The sequence below is a fragment of the Mauremys reevesii genome, linkage group 1 (assembly GCF_016161935.1).
Source record: "Mauremys reevesii isolate NIE-2019 linkage group 1, ASM1616193v1, whole genome shotgun sequence".
In the NCBI taxonomy this organism is placed as follows: Eukaryota; Metazoa; Chordata; order Testudines; family Geoemydidae; genus Mauremys; species Mauremys reevesii.
Window position 1 is genome coordinate 267453914 of NC_052623.1, and position 16228 is coordinate 267470141.

General features: G+C 49.0%; 1 protein-coding gene across 2 annotated transcripts; it reads left to right on the forward strand.

The window, feature by feature from the left end:
* Positions 1–16: 16 nt before the first annotated feature.
* EIF3L (eukaryotic translation initiation factor 3 subunit L) lies at positions 17–15032 on the forward strand. 2 transcript variants are annotated; one of them, XM_039487535.1, is made up of 13 exons: positions 17–215; positions 429–468; positions 1545–1755; positions 2406–2485; positions 3563–3624; positions 5286–5355; positions 6232–6305; positions 7313–7484; positions 8290–8444; positions 9611–9781; positions 11873–12370; positions 13602–13682; positions 14706–15032. In XM_039487535.1, exons 1-13 carry the CDS (start codon positions 183–185, stop codon positions 14742–14744), a joined length of 1686 nt encoding a protein of 561 aa, XP_039343469.1. In that variant the 5' UTR covers positions 17–182; the 3' UTR covers positions 14745–15032. The 2 variants fall into 2 exon arrangements, with proteins under 2 accessions (XP_039343469.1, XP_039343477.1); XM_039487543.1 differs by lacking the exons at positions 17–215; positions 429–468; positions 2406–2485 and having other exon boundaries at positions 1677–1755.
* The last annotated feature ends 1196 nt before the right edge of the window (positions 15033–16228 follow it).

Genomic DNA, 16228 nt, shown 5'->3' on the forward strand with positions numbered 1-16228 from the left:
GTCACCCCCCCCAGCCTCGCCCCTAGCCCCGCTGAACTCCGCCCCCTTCCGAGCGCAGCCTGAGACCCGCCCCGCGCCCCGCCCCTTCCGGTTCTCTGCAGGAAGCGGCCGCGTTCCCGGCCGGAGCCTCTTCCCTGCTGCGCCGCCCGTGGCCGCCGCGTGCCGAGCCCCCCGCCCGCACCATGGCCTACCCGGCCGAGGACTACGACACGGAGGTACCCGCCCCGCCCGGGCAGCGCGGAGAGGCTGGTTGAGGGGCCCGGGGAAGGGCCTGGTCCCCCCCCACCCAGGACGGGGCGGGAAAGGGCCTGGCTCCCCCTCCTGACCCGGGCCCGCGTGGGGGGGGCCCGCCCGGGGGAAGGGAGGGTCCGTTGTGTATCTGAGCCCCCCGTGGTGACACCCCCCTTCCGTGTCTCTTTTCCCCGCAGGATACCTACGCGTACCAGGGTGACTATGACATGCACACAGGTGAGTCCTGCTGCCCGGCCGAGCCAGGTGCCCACGCAGTGCCCTGCCCCTGCCCCTGCCCCAGATCACCCCCAGGAGTCCCTTCCCGCCCGTGTGTCCCTGAGCTACAACTGGCACATAGGGGACACTCATGTGACTATCCGACGGGGAGGGTCTCATCCCTGCCCACTCCACCCTCCCCTTAGTGGTTTCTCTGCTTTTTTGTGTGTTGGTAGTTGGTCAGAGACATGGCATGGCGCTAAGTCAGTGGTTCTCAACCTTTCCAGACCACTGTACCCCTTTCAGGAGTCTGATTTGTCTTGGGTACCCCCAAGTTACACTTCATGTAGAAACTATTTGCTTACAAAATCAGACTGAAAATACAAAAGTGTCACAGCACATTATTGCTGAAAAATTGCTAACTGTCTCATTTTTACCATACAAATATAAAATAAATCAATTGGAATATAACTATTGTACTTACATTTCAGTGTATAGTATAGAATCTTAGAATATCAGGGTTGGAAGAGGCCTCAGGAGGTCATCTAGTTCAACCCCCTGCTCAAAGCAGGACCAATCCCCAGACAGACTTTTGCCCCAGATCCCTAAATGGCCCCCTCAAGAATTGAGCTCATAACCCTGGGTTTAGCAGGCCAGTGCTCAAACCACTGAGCTATCCCTCTCCCCCTATATATAGCACTATAATCAAGTCATTGTATAAAATTTTAGTTTGTACTGATTTTGCTAGAGCTTTTTATGTATAGCCTGTTGTAAAATTAGGCAAATATTTAGGTGAGTTGATGTATCCCCTGGAAGACCCCGGTTGAGAACCACTGCTCTAAGGGGTGGGAATTCCCAGAGAAGGACTCTGACCAAGCAGGGTACTTCCTGAAATGTTACTCAACTCTATTCTGCTGTCTTGGTACTGGAGGTGCCTTCATCTCACCTTGTGGCCAGCTGGTTTGGATCCCAGATACAGCCTGGTTGTGCTGTCTCTGGGCATCTCTCTGAGTTTCCTGGCATTTTATTAAATTCAGGAAAGATACAGAGCTATGCTCATAAATCATATGCTGCATTTCTGCCCTTTTCTTCCACAGGAGACCCCAAACAGGATCTAGCCTATGAACGCCAATATGAGCAACAGACCTACCAGGTGATCCCTGAAGTGATCAAAAACTTCATTCAGTATTTTCATAAAACTGTCTCGGATCTGATTGATCAGAAGGTGTATGAGCTTCAGGCCAGCCGTGTCTCCAGCGATGTCATTGACCAGAAGGTGTATGAGATCCAAGATATCTATGAAAACAGGTACAAAGCTATCTCTCTTAGGGTGGGAATTGCTGTTGTAACTCCTCCTGTGGGGGTTGTGGTGGTGTTGGTTTTTTTTAATTAAAGGGAGCACCAGGTCAGTTGATTTGATCCAAATTTGGACTTTATTTAAAATGTGGCCGGGGGTAGATTTGCATGAGAAGGAAGAGATCCTTTCACTTCTAGATAACTGGTTTGCCTCAAACCCAGGTCAGTAGTGATTGAAATTCATACCAAATGAGTCTCAATCCAGTTCCTAATGTGTATATTAAAAAAAATGCCCCCATTGGTGCTCATTAGCTCACTTGCTGATAACATCAGAACATGCCAAGAGTCAGAGGCCATGGCGTGTCTGACCCCTTTTCTAGCGATGGTCCCTCCAGCTCATGATTAAGTCACACTTGCACAGGTGGTGTGTGAGACAAGCTTGCATTACTTCTCTTTGTTAAGGATAAAATAGGACTTCAGTTTCCAGATCTGTTGAACTGGTCCCTCTCATGCATACTAGACTCATTTATAAATCTGTGTGTGGAAATAGTTTTGATCTAACAAAGCATGTCTTCAGGATTGGAAATCTTTAACTCGATCCTTCTTTCACTGATGAATGAGTAGTTTAATTTGTAATCTCCCCTGCATGTGTTTTTTCACAGCTGGACCAAACTGACTGAAAGGTTCTTTAAGAACACCCCATGGCCAGAGGCAGAGGCCATTGCACCACAGGTTGGAAACGGTAGGTATTTTGTTTATTGGAGGAAAGAGAGAAGCAAACTGCTTTACTTTGGAAAGAGACCCAGCTGATGTCTCTGTCCTGTCCCTTCCTGTTACACATCTACCCACTCAGTTCAGAAGCAGGCTTTCTAAGCATCATGTTGAGAAGTGGAAGTGCTATAAATGTAAAATGTCAAGAGAACTGAAAGTCACTGCTTTCTTTGCACAGGAGATATTTGCAATCTGCTCCTTTCTGTTGGAGCCTCCCCTGCTGATTTGGCAGCTGGGCCCCCAATACATCTTCACACTGTGCCCTGGCACAGATGCTGTCTTTGCTGCTTCTGTCTGTTTTCTCTCTTCTTCTATCTCTTCTTCCCCTTCCCCGCCCCCAATAGGGATAGCTCATTGGTTTGAGCATTGGCCTGCTAAGCCTAGGGTTTTGAGTTCAATCCCTGAGGGGGCCATTTAGAGATCTAGGGCAAAAATCGGTCTGGGGATTGGTCCTGCTTTGAGCAGGGGGCTGGACTAGATGACCTCCTGAGGTCCCTTCCAACCCTGATATTCTATGATTCTGTCCTTTGCTTTCTGTTTGTTTAGTTTAGTCCCCTCCCCTCCCAACACACCAGATTTCATGCTCCTCAAGATGAGATTGGCTATTGCTGGTGTTTGCTGGGCTTTGGAGCTGAATTCTATGGTGAGAGCTTCCCAATATGCAGCTTCCCAGGCCTGTAACTGCTGAATGCTGTTCCTGTGGCCATCTGTTTCAGGAACTGCCAAAGAAGAATGGTGGGAAGGTGGGCTTCAAAGAATTGCCCACTGTTTTATCCACAACAGCACATCTGTCATTGGCAATGGGAGTGAATCCAAAGCCATGCAGCTTTCCCTATGCTCTCTGTTCCTTTCCTCTGTCCAATGTCTCCAAGGTTGGGAAACATAAGTTCCTAAATGTTTTCCCTACTCAAGCCCCATAGGGGGACCCTCTTGCTCCTCTTTCCCTTATTGTAGCAGGGGGAAGACCACCAGTGTACCTGAAACATCTGGCTATGTTGATCACTTGGCCAAATGGCTTGCTAATGTCCAGTTCTGCCATCTCTTCCAGATGCGGTCTTCCTGATTCTGTACAAGGAGCTCTACTACAGGCACATCTACGCCAAAGTCAGTGTGAGTATTTGCCTGTGTGGTCCTGCATGCAGGAATTACATGCAGGCTTACCTATGGCTGTTCTGTAAAACTTGCCCTTTCCTCTTTCTGGATCACACTTTCTGTGATTCAAATAACTCCTGCAGAACAAATCTGTTCATGCTTCTGATATGCTGTCATGAGGTCCTGATTGGATCTTGAGAAACTTGTGCAAGCTTAAGGTTGGTAATGCCTCATTTGAGTTCTGACATTTTAAGACTTGATCTTCCATCCCCTGCCGAGGCTTGCTAGTGATTACTAGCACAAAGTTCATAATAATTTGTTCATGTAAGAAGACAAGGTCTTTGAGAAGTCTATGATCTGAATTAGGTAACACCTCCTTGGGGCAGTGGCAGTCTTTTTGTTCTGTGTTTGTGCAGCACCTAGCACAGTGAGGCCCTGGGCATGACGGGGGCCTCTAGGTGCTATGGTCATACAAATAAATAACTACAAATGACACCTGATTATTGTGGTGGGTGAATTAAGGAAAGAAGAGACAACAGAAAACAATTGGATTCTCTCCTTGACAGAGCTGTAATTCCAGGAGAAATGTAGCTTGTTTTGTGGCTTTTTATTTAACTTTTACAATTGTCAGATGGGTGGGAGTAAGAAGCAGTGGAGTGGAGACTGGTGGTGGAGTGCTAGAGTGAAAATGAAACTGATGTGCAAGAAATTGCAGCCTACCACTACAGAGAGGAGTGTGAAAGAGGGTTTTGAATCTCTAGTGGAGAAGGAAGATTGGGCAGAGTAAATGGTTAAAGAGGTGGGAACAGGAAGAAGGAGAGAGCTGAGATGTAGGGAGGAATGAAGCTAATTAGAGACTTGAAAGGGAGGATGTGAGACTTGACATGAATGCCGGGATAGGAAGATGGTCAGGTGATGGTTCAGAGCGGGTGGAAGAGGGAGAAGATCTAGCTACACTGTTTGAATAGACTTGGAGAGGGGAGAAGCAGGGAGATTAGGAAAGAGATGTTGCATTAGCATGAGACGTGATCCAGGGATTTACTAGTAGGAATAGATTGGGCAGGGGGCGGGAAGGCAGATTTTACAGGCGTAGCACAGTGATTCTGTGCTGTGGAGTTCTTAAAAATGAAATACTGAGGAATGGGAGTCCTTCCCTGACACGCTTGCTCATTTTACAAAGTGGTCAATAATGAAACACTTGAACTACCATGAAGAGGAAGAATTGACAGGATTTGTCAAGAGCCTGCATGTGAGGGGAGGACAGAGAGCTCTTTAAGATAATCTGAAGATTTTGAGTCTGGGTGGTGATAGGAGGATGTTTAGGAGGAAAGGGGAGAAGTTCCATTTGTGAGATGTTTAGTTTGGGAAAGCAGCAGGACCTCTGGAAGGAGTTCATTGCACATGAACAGTCAAGACTGCTTCTTGATAACAATGGTGTGCACTCATGGTTGTGGTGGTGGGGTGTATGATGATGATTGGCCTGGTTGAGTATAAAGACATTGGCAGCTCTACTGTCAGTGAAAGAGTGTCTCAGCTACTCTAGATTATGGCTGCACAAAAGGCATGATGATAGCCCTGAACCCATTCCTGCCACACTTGGGGGGCCCATGGCAGTTAGCAGGTAAGTGAAGCTAAGTAGACTGTATTGACTTCCCCACTCTCTCTCCTTTTCATTACAGGGTGGCCCCTCTCTGGAGCAGAGATTTGAGTCTTATTACAACTACTGCAATCTCTTCAACTACATTCTGAGTGAGTTACTATGATCCACTTACTGGTGTAAATTTTTGGTGGGAGGGAGGGAGGAAGGAAGAACAGAAGCATGCTTGTTTATGGATTATAGAGGAAAGAATCCCATGGTCTTACCCAGGGCCACCCAGAGGATTCAGGGGGCCTGGGGCAAAGCAGGGGAGCTGCGGCGCTTGGACTCACCCGGTGGCGGTCCGTGTCTTCGGCAGCACTGAAGGGCCCCCCGCCACCGAAATGCTGCTGAAGACCCGGAGCGACTGAAGGGCCCCCTGCTGCCAAAATGCCACCAAAGACCTGGACTGCTGCCGGGCCAGGGTTCGCAGGGCATTTCGGCGGCGGGGGGCCATTCAGTTGCACCGGGTCTTCAGCGGCACTGAAGGGCCCCCTGCCGCCGAAGACCCGGACCACCGCCGGGCCAGGGCTCACGGGGGCCCTGCGGGGCCCAGGGCCTGGGGCAAATTGCCCCACTTGCCCCCTCCCCAGGCGGCCCTGGTCTTACTCAAGGAAAGAAATTGTTGAATTGATAGCACGTCACATTCATCCATCTGAAAACACACACATTCCAAATCCCTCCACTAATCTGAACTGCTCTGAGCAAAAGAAAAGAATCGGCCTTCTTTAGGTCTGCAAATGGTAGGTGAGTTATTTGAAGTATCTTCTCCTTTTGCCTGGAGCGGAGCCGGAGCACAGCTCCAAAGCCCTGGCCAGAGCTATTGCATCATCTCTCTGTTGGGGACCTCACCCAATGGGCGAGTTCTGCTCTGTCTCCACCCTTGAAAGGGAAAGCTACAGTGATGCCCATATTTCCCCCTACAGTTTCATGTCACTGTCATCCTACCCCTTGATTGTTGGTGATTACCTGTGGTTTTTCTCCTACAGATGCTGATGGCCCTGCTCCTCTGGAACTGCCCAACCAGTGGCTGTGGGATATCATTGATGAATTCATCTACCAGGTACATGGCCTGTTGCTGGGCCTTCTGGTAGCTGAGATCTCCCCACATGCAGAGTACTCAGATTTGAGGTCCATAGGAAGCAAACACCTTAACCTTTTCTCAAATTATAACAATTCCTTCACGTTATTGGGGCATATTTGGGAAACTCTGGCATTTTACCCATATTTCCATTTTAAGTTCCTGCATCCTGGCCTATTTCTGTAAAGTGCATCTTCCCTGACCCCAGCTCTCCCACATCTAAATGATGGGAAGCTACCTGGCTAAAATCATCTAGAGTCACAAAGAACTTATTAGAATGTTTGTCCACCCTAGCTGGCCAGTGCAGGATTGTTTCCTATATATTGTATTTTTTCCACCTTTAAATTTCTCAGTTGATGGCGCTTGTACGGCTTTTATTTGGAATACCCTCCAAGTCCAGACATGCAGAGCAATGCAACTAGACCACATTCTGAGGTCTTGCTGTCAGGAGACATTTCCTGATACCAGCTGAAATATCCCTTATTTTCCCCTTCCATCAGTCCACCCTCCCAGACCTTAAATTACATTTGTCTTTCTGAATTCCCTTCTGTTTGATGTCTTGGTGTGAAGATGCCTGGCACTGATCACGCTATTCTGGATGTTATCTTGTCATGTGCATATGGCGATGGACTGTCACCTCCTTGCTGTGTGATACAGTGCTTCTATGTGTGCATGTGAGCCACTTTTTCGCTGCCACTTCAGTCATGTCTAATTGTCTGTCCTTCACCTACCCCTTGGGTCCTTAGTGATGCTGCTTTCTAGGTTCTCCCTCATGCTGAGTATATGCTTCACATGAGTCTTGCCCTAGGTGCATTGTGTTTGTATAACTTGTCCTCTTGACCTGCCAAGTAATAACTCAGATTAAGTTGCTGTTGGGACCTGTGGCTTCCTGTACTTCAGTCATATGATAGAACCGTAGGGCTGGTGTTTAGATGAGTGTTTCCATGCTAGCTCCTTATCTGCTTGTCTGTCCTTTCCTCATCCCATAGTTCCAGTCATTCAGCCAGTACCGCTGCAAAACAGCCAAGAAGTCTGAAGAAGAAATTGATTTCCTTCGGTCAAATCCCAAGATCTGGAATGTCCATAGTGTCCTCAATGTGCTACACTCCCTGGTGGACAAGTCCAACATCAACCGACAGCTAGAGGTCTACACCAGTGGAGGTAAGGGGTCAGGATTCCCAAGTATGCCATCCTGGCCAAGAGAAGTGATCTAAGGGAAAGGGAGATTAGGAATGGGATGCAAAATCTTTCTCCTTGAAGTTACTGGTTCTAGTCTGGGGTGGAAGTGACTGGGGACTGTTCTGTGAAATGAGCTGAGGTGTCTCAATTGTATTTACCAAAAATCCAACCCATCACAAGTGACAGTAATCGTCCCCCTTGTTGGCAGCCTCAGCTTGGAGGCCCAGGATTGAGTGGGCCTGAGATATAACTCCCTTCTCATCCAAATGCACGTGGTAGATTGGTGTATGCTTACGCTGCTGTCTGTGCTGAGGAGAGAGAGCTTCAAACTCCAATGCTGTCGGTCCTGCACTTCTCACCTGCAGCAAACTCCTCCCTCTAAAAATAGGTAAAAGCAGGCAATGAGTAGCTGCTGTCCAGGCTCTTCAAGTTGAGCTGTCTGTGCCCCCAAGTAAAGCTCAGAGAATGCAAATGTACCAGTAGAGTGCTGCTCTTTGCTGCATGGATGAGATTGCAGCGTTTTAAAGATTGGGACAAATCCTTGTTTAATGCCCTTTGACTTCCTGTTGGTTTCATTGGCAGTTGAACTAAACCTTTAATTCTGGCAAGTGTTACCATGGGAAGGGATAATTATTTGAGGTTGATTGGGAAACAGGGTGGGAAGAGTGCTGAAAGCTGCATCTCCTGACTTACTCACCCCTCTGATGTCCAGGGGGCTGAGGTAGTTGAGCTGTGGGGAGAGAGCCCATTCCCTCTGTAGAAAGTGTGATACTTCCTCTCTTTCTAGGTGATCCCGAAAGTGTGGCTGGAGAGTACGGTCGTCACTCCCTCTATAAGATGTTGGGCTACTTCAGTCTTGTGGGGCTGCTGCGCCTCCATTCACTGCTGGGGGATTACTACCAAGCCATCAAGGTTCTGGAGAACATTGAGCTCAACAAGAAGGTAATAAGCCACAGCTCTTAAATGCTCACTTCTGGGTTTAAAGTGCCTTTATTTGAAAGGGCAGCAAATGCTATCTAAAGATGTGGGGGCCCCGATCATCACAATGAACTGCCCAACTATGGAGCTATTCATTCCTGCTCTGAATGTCAGGTGGGGGTGTCTACTTCCACCCTCACTAGGGGCTGTAGTCACAGCGTAATGCAACACTTAATGCAAATCCTACACACATAGCTGTCCCCTGATGGCCGTTGTGGCTGTTCTAGCATGTATACATGTTCTTGGGTGTTTGTTTTCTGGGGTCTAGGGTGCAATTCCATGCTGAGGGGAATGTTGATTGAAGCATCATACGCTAAAGTGATGTTGCACTGCTAGTTAGTTGGGCTGGATAGTGTCCCTTAACAGTATGGCACCCTGGTCCCGTCTTGGTTAGCTGCTGTTTCCGTTAACCCCAGCCCCGCTGGTACCAACCATTCTACCCTGCATATCTAATGCTTTTTCTAGGATCATGCACCCCCTGTGATAGTTGTGATTGGTGCAGCTGGACTGCATCAATCAGGATGGTCACTGGATTGGTCTGGAGCTCTGCATGTTATCCATTTGTGTGCTTGTACTGTGGGGTGTGGAATGGGCAACTTAAACAGCTTGCTGTGGAGGGACTGCAAACACCCTGCAATGTATGAAATTCTATCTACTGAGCCCGAGGCCTATTACCGGTGGGAAGGCATGGGATGTGTTTAGTGTGACACACAAGTAAAACTAGCATGTATGGGGTGAAATGAAGAGAAATTTTAGGCTGAATATTTGGGGAGGGGGGGGGATCCCCAACAGTGGTGTCTGTTAGCCTGTAAATAATCTGTTCAGGGAAGGAGAGAACTTTTAAACACTAGCCTGGACAAGAAGAGATGAACATCGTGCTGGCAACGATCTTCCATTGCCAGGGAGATGGAAATGATCTGTTAGATCATCCAGTCTGTCTTCTATGATCGCTGTCTCACTTCCCTGTACAGGGGAAACAGAGGGCAGCAGGTCAACCCTCTCCTTTCTCTATGGTAGGACTGGTTTGCAGACTGATGGAGACGGGTTCCCTGAAGGAAAGAGGTGTTAAAGGTTGTTAGGGGAAGATGTCTTTTCTAACTTTACATGTTTGTGTATCTCTTCCTCCCCAGAGCATGTATTCCCGGGTGCCGGAGTGCCAGGTCACCACCTATTACTACGTGGGCTTTGCGTACCTTATGATGCGGCGTTACCAGGATGCCATCCGTGTCTTTGCCAACATCCTCCTTTACATCCAGAGGACAAAGAGCATGTTTCAGAGGACTACCTACAAGTATGAAATGGTAAGGGGAGCGAGGCCAGTGCACTATCCTTCTCTAACCATCTTTGACCTCTCTGCTGCTGTTGATACTGTTTGATAACTTCCTCCTTAACCTTCTGTCCTCCCTTGGCTTGTGTCGTAATATTCTCTCAGCAGCTCCTTGGGTGAGTCGTCGTCCTTCCCAGTTCCACAGTGTTAGCTCCATGGCCCCTCCTTCTCCCTCTACATCCTATTTCTGGGCAACCTTATCCACTTACGTATTTTCAGTGCCATCTTCTTACTGACAGTTCACCACTATGTCTCTCCATTCCATGACCTGTCGCTTTCCATCCAATCTCGCATTTCAGCCTGTCTCAGTTCTTGGATGTCTCACTGACTGTTAGAACCAAGCACCTCACTTTCATCTTAATTTCTACTCTCCTGTTCTTTTACTGTTGACAACACCAGGTTCTGTATCCGGATGGATCATTTGACTCCTCCCTCTTGCTCCTCACATGTCCAGATCCTACTGTTTCTGACTCCACAACACTTCAGAGATTTGGCTCTTCCTTTCTAGCCAAACAGCTAACTCTGCTCTCCACAGCCTGACTCACCTTTCAGCTACTGTGATCACCTCCTTGTTGGCCTCCATGATACACACATCCCCCACCACATGCATTCAAAACGTGACTTCCTTGCATATTGATCTAAACTTGTCCCCCGGCTCTCTGTTCCACCTACTATCAGTTTTTAAATATGTTCTCCCCTTCAGGGCCCTATATAACTCTGCCTATGTTTACATATCTGACCTTGTCTTTTATCACATCATTCCTGCACCCTCTGCTTTGCCACTGGTGCCAGGCTTGCTGTCTCAGTTGTCTGCTTCTTCCATAACCATCTCCAAGATGCCCCTTTCTCCTGGTACACGTCAATTCTGGTCTGCCAAGCCAATACCAACTCCTCCTTCAAGTCCCCTCCTTTAGACCAGTGGTTTTCAAACTGCGGGTCGTGACCCACTACTGGGTCATGGAATGTAAGACGCTGGATTGCGGCGACTCTGGTCAGCACTGCCAACCGGGCCGTTAAATCCTGTCAGCGGTGCTGCCCAGCTAAGGCAGGCTAGTCCCTACTTGTTCTGACATCACGCCATACCTCGGAAGCAGCCAGCAGCATGTCCGGCTCCCAGGCAGGGGGGCCATGGGGCTCTGTGCGCTGCCCCCACCCTGAGCATCAGCTCCGGACTCCCATTGCGAGCTGTGGAGGGAGGGGTAGAGGGGGCGGTGACTGCGGATGAGAGCCATGCAGAGCTGCTTGTGTGCCACCGCCTAGGAGCTGGACCTGCTGTTGGCTGCTCCGGGGTGCAGCGCAGTCCGCGGTGCCAGGAAAGCCAGAAAGCCTGCCTTAGCACCCCCCCTGCACTGCTGACCGGGAGCCACCCAAGGTAACCCTGTGCCCCAATCCCCTGTCCCAACCTTGAGCCCCCGAAAACCCCGACCCCCTTCCTGCACCCCAAATCCCTCATCTCCGGACACACCCCAGAGACTGCACCCTGAGCTCTGAACCCCTCCTGCGCCTCAACCCCCGGCCCCAGCCCTGAGCCCCCGAAACCTGGAGCCCCCTCCTGCACTCCAAACCCCTCATCCCCAGCCCCACCCCAGAGGCTGCACCCCCAGCCCAGCAGCCTGACTCCTTCCCGCACCCCAACCCCAGCCCAGAACCCACTCCCACACCCTGAACCCCTCATCCGCAGCTCCGTTGGATCATGGGCATCAACAATTTTCTTCAACTGGGTTGCCAGAAAAAAAGTTTGAAAACCACTGCCTTAGACTCTGCTCTTCCACAGTGCATACAACTGAGTGAATAGTAGGTATTGAAAGAGAGATCTTTGTACTACCAATAGAGGCGTGTGTCTAAACTGATTAACCAGGCGAGCATTAGCAGCATTTCTGTAACTTATGTCTTACCTCATGCCTTCCCCTCCTGTTGTTACTCCACGCTCACCACATTGTGTCCCAGGTTATAAACGCTTTGGGGAAAGGGCATGTCTCTGTACTGTGTGGCACCAAGCTCTCTCCTGGGCACTGTAAAATAACAATGGAGGGATGGCTTCTAATGACTGTCTTCTCTATCTCAGATTAACAAGCAGAATGAGCAGATGCATGCCCTTCTGGCCATTGCTCTCACCATGTACCCCATGCGAATAGATGAGAGCATCCACTTGCAGCTGAGGGAGAAGTATGGGGACAAGATGCTGCGCATGCAGAAGGGTGACCCACAGGTGTATGAGGAGCTCTTCAGCTATGCCTGCCCCAAATTCCTTTCCCCTGTGGTCCCCAACTATGACAATGTGCATCCCAACTACCACAAGGAGCCCTTCCTGCAGCAGCTGAAGGTATTCGCCGATGAGGTGCAGCAGCAGGCCCAGCTGTCCACCATCCGCAGCTTCCTGAAGCTTTACACAACCATGCCTGTGGCCAAGCTGGCTGGCTTCTTGGACCTCACGGAGCAGGAGTTTCGCATCCAGCTGCTGGTCTTCAAACACAAGATGAAGAACCTGGTCTGGACCAGCGGCATCTCAGCCCTGGATGGGGAGTTCCAGTCAGCCTCTGAGGTTGACTTCTACATTGACAAGGTCAGTTTCTCTTTCCCTCTGCCCCAGGCATGAAAAACCATGATCAGAAATTCATCCCAATCTATGGGGTACGTGCCTTCTCTCCTCATTTCATATTCTTAATTGGGAGCTCATCCCTAGACATGGTTCAAAGTGCTACTGTGACGCCAGAATCTTGTTGTTCAACAGTGTCCTTAATGGAGAAGTGGTAGTGCCAGGAGCATGTGTCTGGTCAGGCTCTTTGCCAACCTTTAGGCCTGTGCCACTAGAAACACATCAGACCTATTGGCCTGAGTAAACAGGCCCCAAATACTCCTGTCCCAGACTGGGGGAGCCCTCTCCATGTCACTGATCCTGGGCTGGATATGTTTCAATAATAGCTCAAGACTTCAATTTAAATGCAGTGTTTAGATTTGCCAGCTTTCAGCGCCTCCCCTGCCCATCTCATTTCCCCACCAGGTGGGAGTTTTCCTTGGCCACACTGCTGCGTCAGTAAGTGCTAAAGCCTTTAGCTCTGCCCACTCTCAGCTCTTAGCTATCCCCTGCTCTGCTGGAAATCCAGACCCAAAGAATGATCAGACTCCAGCCTGTCCCTGAAGCTCAAGGCCAGCAGCTGCGCACAGGGAGGAGAAAAGTCCTTCCTGCTAAGCGAGGGCCTCCAGGTACATTGCCACTTGGCTCTTCAAAGAAGGTCTTCCTCACTCCCCCCCACCTGAATCTTGTCAGGGAGCCTGGTGTATAGAAAGGATTGTGCTTCTAGCCTCGTGGACCTTGAGGTAGCCCTCTTCCTGCAAGGCCTGGCTCTTGCTTTGCCTGCCCCACCCACCCAAACCAAGTGGAACTGCCAGTGACTCCCAAGCATTAGCAGGAGCCCTGCTCCTTTGCTGCTGCTAGAGGGAGGCAGAGAGTGAACCAGACCTTGCAGGCGAAAGCTACCCTGCAAAGCCCGAGAGCTGGGATGGGGAGCCTCCACCGTCAAATTGGTTATCAGGGCTGAATGGAGAGACAGCCACATTAAAGCATTGTGGTGGAGTCCACCATTTGCAAGAGTAAACAAGAGCCTACCCCAAAGGGAAAATTTTAATTAGAGTATCGTGGCTTAATTTTGGGCTCCTTCTGGTGACTAGTGCAGCTGAGGGGTGTCTCTGACACTGATCGCAGGCCTCAGTGAGTCCTTTTCCCCCAGTAATGCTACTGTATACCCCAGAATTAACTCTGCTCCTTTCCTGATTGCTCCATGTTCTCTTGGCAGGACATGATCCATATTGCAGACACAAAGGTCGCTCGGCGCTATGGGGACTTCTTCATCCGCCAGATCCACAAATTTGAGGAGGTGAGCTGTGGGTAACTAGGGCAGGGGACTCTGAATAATCCCTGATAGGGAGCCAGGGGAAGGTCTAGGACTAGTGGGAGAGATGTCTGTGTGGGTAGGGAGAACTTTAAGCTATTCCCTGGGGTAGCCACCTGCGATGTGTTCTCCTCCCACATCATTCTGATATGTTTTGCTGCTTCCTTGTGGGGGCTCAGTTTTCCTTAGACTCATCTAACACAGGGGTAGGCAACCTATGCCACGTGTGCCGAAGGCGGCACGTGAGCTGATTTTTCAGTGGCACTCACACTGCCTGGGTCCTGGCCACCAATCCGGGGGACTCTGCATTTTAATTTAATTTTAAATGAAGCTTCTTAAACATTTAAAAAACCTTATTTACTTTACATACAACAAATAGTTTAGTTATATATTATAGACTTATAGAAAGAGACTTTCTAAAAACATTAAAATGTATGACTGGCACGTGAAACCTTAAATTAGAGGGAATAAATGAAGACTCGGCACAGCACTTCTGAAAGGTTGCCGACCCCTGGTCTAACAGATTTCCATTAGTAACACCAGTGGGAATCCATTACGGCCACCATCCTATGTAGGGCAGGAGGGACCCTTCTGAAGGCCTTGGGACACTGCTCCCGCAGCTTTATAGGATGGCCCTGCCCTTTCTTGCTGCTGAATGCTCAGCAAGGAGGAACACACTGTCTCGGCCCCATTCTTCCAGCAGGGGCCACTGCAGGACCAGTCGTATCCAAGTGCTCACTGCAGAGTGAATGTGAACTGTCTTCACCCCATTCCTTGCCCTATCGTTTACTGAAAACACTTATACACTCTTGTCCTGGATCTCCCTTGTTGTGGGGTGGGGAGGTTTTTACTATTTTTTCTCCTTACTGTGGACTACGCTTGCTACTGCCTCAGGGCATTTGCACAGTTGTGTGTGGGAGTGTTTGGGAAGGTGCACTTGTGAGAGCCCCAGCAGTGAGTGTTTTCTTGAACTCCCCCCTCTGTAACAGGCTGCTTCTTTTCTTCCAGCTGAATCGAACTCTGAAGAAGATGGGTCAGAGACCCTGAAAAGTCTGCTCAGGCTGACCAGCAATGTGGAGGGGGAGGGGAAATTATTCTATTTGCTGTGGGAGAAAGGAGTTAAGGATTGTGGCATTTCTGGAATCTCCTGTGGCGCTGACATTTCTTACTTTGCTAAGCAGGTTGCTCAGATCACACCACCAAACAAAGGACCGAGATCATCTAATAAACAATTGAAATCTCCCCCGTGTTTTCAGTACCAGATACAATAACTTCTTTTTGGGAGAAGGTGGTTGCATTCTGGGCGCAGTTGCTAGCAGTGTTCTCCCTTTCTCAGTCTCTGGGTAACAAGGATGGGGAACAGACCCCTTCCCTGCTTTCTAAAACTCTATGGACACTGTGAACCCAGAAGATTGTAGCGTTGATTGACAGGCAGGAAGAATACTAGCAATCACATAGTCGGGGGCTGGAGGAGGTTAGAAACCAAATTGGTCATCCATTCGCTTTCATCTATTCCCCTCTTGAATTAAACTGAGCTGCCCAGGACTCTGTTAAAAAGTTGATTTTTTTAAAAAAAAATGTTGGGGGGTGCTTTGAGGTAAAAAGGCCTGGTATCTGGCTGAGGGTTTTTAAAGGAAGGGGATCCTGCTTATTTTTACCTCAGGAATATTAAGTCCGCTCTTCTGACCAGATCTGGTTTTGCTGGAGATTCAGCTGGTGGTCTTGTAGACAGTGTGTGGTGTGAGCCCTCAGACCTTAACAGAAGGGCCAGGAGTGAGACTTCCTCTCTCCCAAACATTCACAGGGGTGTGAGGAGGGATTTTGCTAATATCAATTGACAGTTTTACTTTGACTAAATCTCTTCTCAATATTTTGACCTGTCAATTTCTCTAGTTCTCCAATCACCCGTGCACCACCCCCAGGCTAGACAAGACTTGAATTTCTGACGTGAAAAACCAGTAGAAAAGCAATTTTTTTTTTACAGAAATCGCTTGGGTGTTATTTGAATGAGCTAATACAGCAAAAAGGGTCCACCCCTAATTTTTTTTCTGCTTGCAGACGATCTTTAAATAGTTCTGAATGTCTGAGAGGAAGCAATGTAAGGGGAAGGCCTTTGAGTGATCAGAAAGCATGTGCCATATATACCAATTGTTAGTACCCATCCCTTTCATTCCTTTCTGCTGAGAGGGGCTTTGCTTGTTTCACACACTATTTTCTGTTTAATTAGTGTTCTGGAATAATTAGACTTTATAACCATGCTGACTATGTACTAGGCGCTGTCCAAATATAAGCTGCACTTTCTGCTCCAAACACTGAGAAGACAGGCAATTTAGCAAGAGTGGATGGATGGGAGAAGAGATTGCATCAGGCATTTGTTCTGGTCCTCCTCCTTGCTGCTATTAGGTGGCATTTTCTTGTAGGCATCACACTACACCTGGGTCTTGAGGGATTCAATGAGGAGATGGCAGAGATCTCATGGACTAGCACAGGGAGGGTGCTGTGTGGGAAGAGCTAGACATAGGTACATGAGG

Coding starts and splice junctions, on each gene's coding strand:
- EIF3L (XM_039487535.1), top strand. CDS start 183: ATGGCCTACCCGGCCGAGGACTACGACACGGAG. Junction 216..428: donor CCGAGGACTACGACACGGAG/GTACCCGCCCCG, acceptor TTTTCCCCGCAG/GATACCTACGCGTACCAGGG. Junction 9,782..11,872: donor CTACCTACAAGTATGAAATG/GTAAGGGGAGCG, acceptor TCTCTATCTCAG/ATTAACAAGCAGAATGAGCA.